This window comes from Antrostomus carolinensis, unplaced genomic scaffold (genome assembly GCF_000700745.2).
Source record: "Antrostomus carolinensis isolate BGI_N321 unplaced genomic scaffold, ASM70074v2 scaffold7505, whole genome shotgun sequence".
Taxonomy (NCBI): domain Eukaryota; kingdom Metazoa; phylum Chordata; class Aves; order Caprimulgiformes; family Caprimulgidae; genus Antrostomus; species Antrostomus carolinensis.
The window spans coordinates 1-6,930 of NW_010314151.1; the positions used below are offsets into that span (position 1 = coordinate 1).

At 54.7% G+C, this 6,930-nt stretch overlaps 1 protein-coding gene across 1 annotated transcript; it reads left to right on the forward strand.

Moving 5' to 3' along the window:
- Positions 1-459: 459 nt before the first annotated feature.
- Positions 460-6,204, forward strand: MCOLN1 (mucolipin TRP cation channel 1; the record flags this gene model as incomplete). The annotated part of the gene is made up of 12 exons (XM_010167533.2): positions 460-671; positions 771-930; positions 1,104-1,191; positions 2,719-2,815; positions 2,965-3,064; positions 3,188-3,294; positions 3,519-3,668; positions 4,155-4,256; positions 4,966-5,088; positions 5,319-5,525; positions 5,654-5,784; positions 6,157-6,204. Coding segments are annotated over 12 exons (1,514 nt in total), but the record flags the coding sequence as incomplete, so codon positions are not given.
- Between the last annotated feature and the right edge of the window lie 726 nt (positions 6,205-6,930).

The following is a 6,930-nucleotide window of genomic DNA, read 5'->3' on the forward strand; positions in this document are numbered from 1 at the left end:
GACACCGGGGAGGGGAGGCATGGGACATGGGGACAGCGGGGAGGGGTGACATGGGACATGGGGACAGCAGGGGGATTCAGGAGATATTCCCTGGGAGAAGGGGGTCTGTTGGAGTCACCCTGGTGACACGTGTGTCCCCGAGGAGGTTGTCCTCCCCTGTCCGTGGTGGGACACGTGTGTCCCCGAGGACGCTGTCCTCACCTTGTCGGGATGTGCGCGTGTCCCCAAGGAGATTGTCCTCCCTCCACTGGTGGTGGCAGAGGACCTTTCCCACAGGAAATCTGTCACCTTAAGAGGTTTTGGGACAACCAGGTGGAGCTGGGGACAACCTTGGAGATGTGTGGGTTGACCCTTTTCTTGGAGTCACCCAAGTGTAGGGTGATGGCATTTGATCTCCTGTGAGAGCATTTTTGGGGCGAAATGGCTGCGTTTTGGGCCGTGGCATTGTTGTTTCTGGAGCTACCAGGGCAGGGACTTCATCGTGGTCTCCTTTGTCCCTCAAGCTCATCCTCTTCGGGCTCAGCAACCAGATGGTGGTGACCTTCAAGGAGGAGAACACCATTGCCTTCAAACACCTCTTCCTGAAGGACTATGCGGACGGCGCGGATGACTCCTACGCCGTCTACACGCAACGTGACCTCTACGACCGCATGTTTTACGCTGTGGAGAAGGTGAGATCCATGGGTAGAGAGGGACATGGAGGTGGCTTGGGGAACAATAGAGGTAGCTCGTGGTCACATCTACTTGCTGAAGGCATCTCCTTTCTCCAGTACTTGGCCATTCCAAATGAGACCATCGGTCGCTACGCCTACGTGCGAGGAGAGAGTGGAAGGAACCAATCGGCCCTCATGTTGTGCCAACAATATTACCGTAAAGGACGCATCGATCCGGCCAACGACACCTTCAACATTGACCCCAAGATTGTCACAGGTGGGTTTTGGGGATGGATACAGCTGAGTTTGTTGGGGTTTTTTTTTGTCCCACAACCAGTGGTTGGTCTTGAGGAGGTTTTTTTGGTCCTTGTTTTGGGTTTGAGAAGGTTCCAAGAGTTTTACATGAGGACCTTGGGCTTCTCTGAAGATGTTTCTCCATCATCTCTGCAGATTGCCTGGGAGTGGAGCCTGAGGACCCACAACCTCTTCCCCCAGAGCTGGATCGCACCTACAAGAACTTCACCCTCAAATTTCACAAGTAATCGTTGCTGCCTTCCCCGTGATCTGGGTTGTCCCACTGTTTGGGTGTTGGGGACCTCCCATTGGTGACAGGGTCCGGGTGATGATGAAGCGAGGACATCCTTGTGTTGCTGGGATGGAAAAAACCCCACCTTGGTCTTCAAAACCCTTTGTGGTGTCGCAACAAATCCACCCTTGTGCTTATGGAGATGTGAAACCGCTTGAGGTTGCACAACCAAGCAGCTGCTTTCCGGCTTTGTCTCCATCGGTGTCAACCTCACAGCCAACCTGGAGACACCACGATTGTCCTCCCACACCCTCCATGGGGGTTGTTTTCTCCTCCCCATAACCCTGTGCTGGTTTTTGGTGGCATTTTGATGGCTCATGGTCAAGCCCTGACCTTGTGGGCGCGTTAACAGTGTTGGCAGACCCCACCATCTTCTTGTTGATGCCAAAATGTGGTGTAGCTGGTGGCACCGTTTCTTCCAGAGGGTCCAACCTTCCCCCTCAAAGCAAAATTCCCTGATGTTGGGACAAGTTGGCAGCGATTCTCCTGGAGAAACTGGCTGCTCATGTCTTGGATGGGCATCAGCTTTGGCTGGATGGTCATGACCAAAGAGTGGTGGGGAATGGAGTGAGATCCAGTTGATGACCAGTCATGAGCAGTGTTCCTTGGGGCTTGGGGAGGAGTGGCTGGAGAGCTGCTCAGCAGAGAGGGATCTAGGGGTGTTGGTTGAACATGAGGCAGCAAAGAGCCCAGGTGGTCAAGGGCATCCTGGCCTGGATCAGCACTGGTGTGGCCAGTAGGACCAGGGAAGTTCTCTTCCCCCTGCACTGGGCACTGGTGAGGCCACAGCTCGAGTGCTGGGTTCAATTTTGGGCCCCTGACTCGAAGAAGGACATGGAGGTGCTGGAGCGTGTCCAGAGAAGGGAACGGAGCTGGGGAGGGGTCTGGAGCACAAGTGTGCTGAGTTCCCTTGTGGCTGAGGGAACTGGGGGTGTTGAGCCTGGAGAAAAGGAGGCTGAGGGGAGACCTTCTGTCTCTGTCCAAGTCCCTTGGAGGAGGGTGGAGAGAGGTGGGGGTGGGTCTGTTCCACCAAGGAGCAAGGGACAGGACAAGAGGAAATGGGCTCCAGTTGTGGCCAGGGCAGTTGAGATGGGATGTGAGGAAGAATTTCTTTGCTGCAAGGGTTCTGAGGCACTGGAAGGGGTTGGCCAGGGCAGTGGTGGAGTCCCCATCCCTGGAGGGATTGAAGAGTCGTGTAGACACAGTGCTGAGGGACATGGGTTAGGGGTGGAGTTTGGAGTGTTGGGTTTACGGTTGATGATCTGAAAGGTCTTTTCCAATCTAGACAATTCTGTGTGATTTTCTCCTCTAAAGCTGGAGACACCTTCTCCTGAGGCCCCTACAGAAGATGTTCACCCCCTCCCTGTTGGTTATTCAACCCTCAGTACCATATTTTGAGGTTTTGGGTGGGATCTAAGTGGGTTGAAACACCCTGAACAAGCCCAAGGAGGAGAATTAACGAGTTGTCCCTTCCCACAGACTCATCAACGTCACCATCCAGTTCAAGTTGAAAGCCATCAACATCCAAACCATCATCAACAATGAAATCCCCGACTGCTACACCTTCACCATCACCGTGAGTGCGTTGACATTGCTCCTCACCTTGGGATGATCCAACCAACAACGTCACTTGTAGGAATGTGGGGACTGGGTACAGGCAGCGCCCTGGTAACGAGGAGCTGCCAGATGGTTTCACAGGTGGTGAAGGTCTTTCTTCTTCCCCAGATCACGTTTGACAACAAAGCGCACAGCGGCCGGGTGAAAATCCACCTGGAGAACCGGGCTGACATCAAGGAATGCAAAGATCCCAGCGTCTTCGGGCGAGGTAGGAGAACCATGAAGGTGTGACAGAGGTGACATCTGTCCCCAGTGGGTGCCGAAGGACCGTGTTGGGGACCTCCTGGTTGGTTGTCCACCTCGTTAAGAAGAACCACCACTCATTTTATAGGTGACAACTCCTTCCGGCTGTTCTTTGACGTCGTCGTCATCCTCGTCTGTTCCCTCTCCTTCATCCTCTGCGCTCGCTCCATCATCCGGGGTCTGATGTTGCAGCACGTGAGTGGTGGGATGATGGGAAGCGCCATTCGCTGTAGCTGTTCTCCGCGGTGTCACCGGTGGGGATGGACAGAGATGCCACCGGGACACTGTTTTGGCATTCCCAGATTTTGGAAGAAGCCCATTTCCCCATGGGAACGCTCAATCTAAGCTGTAGATGATACAAGATGGCTGAAGCTTTCTGAGCGGTGGGTGAAGGATCCCGGTTTTTTCTCCTCCTCCAGGAATTCAGTCGGTTTTTCCGCCGCCGGTACAACCAGAGCGTGTGTCTGTCAGATCGTATGGAATTCCTCAATGGTTGGTACATCCTCTTGGTGATCAGCGACGTCCTCACCATCCTGGGAACCATCATGAAGATTGGCATCGAGTCCAAGGTGAACACTGAGGAGCGATGTGGTGATTTTGTGGGTTCTTGGTGCACTGGGGGTGCTGGTACTGGTGTCCCCATGCTCTGGAGAGGGACCATGTCCATGTGACAATGGCCACCCCTGGGCACTGGCAGTGCATTGTCTGCCTCGGTGAAGTTATCCTGGATGTGATCCGAGCTGTGATGGGGGATTAGGGGACAAATGTCTCTTCCTGACATTTGGGTTTCTAGAGGGTTCCTGGCCCAAGTGGGACCCCAGAGCCCTTTGGGACAGGGAGGTGACAACAAAGGGACATGCTGTGTCCCGTCTTGCTGCTGTATTGTGGCTTGTGACACCAAGATTTCATGCACTGGTAGCTTGTGAGGGTTGTGGGACCTTTGGGGATGGTGTTGGGGGTTCTGGGGACATGGTTGGGCACTTTGGGGACATCACTGGGGGCTTTGGGGACATCATTTGCTGTCCTTCAAGCCTGTGACACCTCTGTCCCTGCAGAACTTTGCCAGCTACGATGTCTGCAGCATCCTCCTGGGCACCTCCACACTGTTGGTCTGGGTTGGGGTCATTCGTTATCTCACCTTCTTCCAGAAGTACAACGTGAGTGACACCAAGGAGGTGACCTGGCAGCTGAGGGGACAATTTTCCAGGCTGGGAATGACAGGGCCAGCCTGGCTCTGAGTACCTGGGTGGGCTCAGGCTTGTCCTACGGCTGCTGCTTGTCCCCAAGGTCATCCCCAAATTAGTGGCTGCTTGCACACTTGCAGGAAGCACCTGAGCATGGTTTCCTGCTTCTGCAAAAGCCCAGCTGCCCCACAGATAGAAGAAGGTTTTGGGGTGTTTGGGGAGATGCTGCTTTGGGGACCCCCTCAATGGGGTCATGATGATGTCCAAGGGATACTGGCGTGGGGTGAGTGGATTTGGTTGCTCCTCCATGCTCTGATGTTGGGTTGGGGATGTTGTGGGGTGGTCACCAGTGTTGCTTGTGTGATGCTTGTACCAGCCACCAGCACGTGGGCAGCTGTCACCTCCAGCACCCCATGGCCAAAATTTTGGGGGGGTTTAAATCCATCGGGGGGGATGTTGCCAGGAAAACCCCGTGGCCTTTCTTGCTACTCATCCCATGGTTGAATTTTTGGCATCTGGTGTCTCTTGAGCTGCCACTGCAGCTCTGGAAACCCCGACACAGTGGGGTGTGTGGTGAGAGCTCCATCCTCCTGTGCTGAGGACCTTTGGGGTCTCATGGGGTGCTCTTGGGTCCCCTTGGTGGAAGACTGAGATGAATCCTGATGGATTTTTCCTCCACCAGATCCTCATCGTCACGTTACGTGTGGCTCTTCCCAACGTCATCCGCTTCTGCTGCTGCGTTGCTGTTATCTACCTGGGCTACTGCTTCTGCGGGTGGATCGTCTTGGGCCCGTACCACGTCAAGGTGCCACGTTGGGTCAATGGTTGGGGTTGGCTTTGGACAATTCCCTGTCTGGATTTGGGATGAGATGGGTGTGGGGGTTGCTCCTCATTTTGGTGGCATGGGTTCGATACGGTGCCTTCGATACGGCATCGAGGTGGCACGTTGGGTAGTGGGAGCTTCCAGTTTGGTGGTGGAAGTGGCGACGCGGTGACTTGGATCAACTCCCAACCCTTTGTCACCTCTCATCCCAGTTCCGGTCCCTTTCCATGGTATCCGAGTGTCTCTTCTCCCTCATCAATGGGGACGATATGTTCGTCACCTTCGCCGAAATGCAGCAGAACAGTTACTTGGTGTGGCTCTTCAGCCAGATCTACCTCTACACCTTCATCAGCCTCTTCATCTACATGGTCCTCAGCCTCTTCATCGCCCTCATCACCGGCTCCTACGAAACCATCAAGGTGAAGCCACATCCTGGGTGTTTAAGCAAAACTTGTTGGGGTTTTTTTTTGGGCAGAGGATCCTGCTCCTCTTCACCAAAGTTTTTCAACTTCCCCATCGTCTTTTTTATTTCTTCCCCCCCCGGCAGCACCAGTGCGAAGGCGAAACTCCCGTCTCCCAACTCCACTCCTACATCGCCCAGTGCCAGGACAGCCCCAAATCCGGCAAATACCGGCGCGACAGCGTCTCCACCTGCTCTGTCTTCTGCTGCTGCGAGCGGTGAGTGCTGGGGGGATGGAATCGGGGCCGGATACGCTCTGTGACCCCCTCGTTACCGATCCCTGTGTGCCGGGAGAGGAGGATTTAGGGTTATTTTCACCGTTGGCTCCTCGTACGTTGCCGATCCCACGTGGATCGTGATTTTCAGCCCGGCTTCACGCCCCAAATTATCTCCATGTCTGGGAGGGACCCCTCAATGTGGGTATAACGGGGAAAACAGGGTTCCCAGTGTCCCCCTTTGCTGCTCCTGCCTATTTCTGGGATGCTGGGGGGTATTTTTAACTACAACTGGATTTTATTTCCAAAATTGAAGCTGCTTTCACCAAATTCCTCCCGTTTCTCCCCATTACCACCAACGTTGTCTCTCCTCAGGGCTCCTTTACAGGACAACGCGTTGCTGGTGAACTGAGGGAGGACCCCTCGGCGCAGATCTTCGGGGACACGAGGGAGTGATGCCCCGTGCGACCCCCCCCAAAGTGCTTTTAATTTATTTTATCACCTTTTATCGCCCCGGGGCACAGGAGGAGTGAGGAGAGATGGCAGCCATGTCCCCTACGCCTGGGGGACACTCAATGGACATTGGTGACCCCGTTATTTTCTTGGTGGACATTGGTCTTGCCATTCCCAGTCCTGAGCTGGAGCTGGGCAGCTCCTCGGGGGCTCAGTGCGGATCCCTGTGACCCCTTGGATTTGTTTTAGGAGGGCGGCTTGAAGCCCTGTGACCCCACAGATGGGTTTTGAGGGGGCAACCTGGAGCCCTACAACATCTCAGATGGGTTTTGGGGGCTCAACATGTAGCCCTGCAACCCCTCAGATGTATTTTTGGGGGCAGCCTGGAGCCCTGCAACATCTCAGATGGGTTTTGGGGGACAGCCCAGCGTTCTGCAACCTTTCAGATGGGTTTTTGGTGCTCAATGTGGAGTCCTGCAACCCCTTGGATGGGTTTTGGGGGGCAGCCCAGAGCCCTGTGACATCTCAGATGGGTTACTGGGGCTCAGTGTGGAGTTTTGCAACCCCTCAAATGTGTTTTGGGGCACAACCTGGAGCCCTGAAACCCCTTGGATGTGTTTTGGGGGGCAACTTGGAGCCCCCAAACCCCTCAAATATAATTTGGCGGGCAGCCTGGAGTCCTGCAAACCCTCAGCT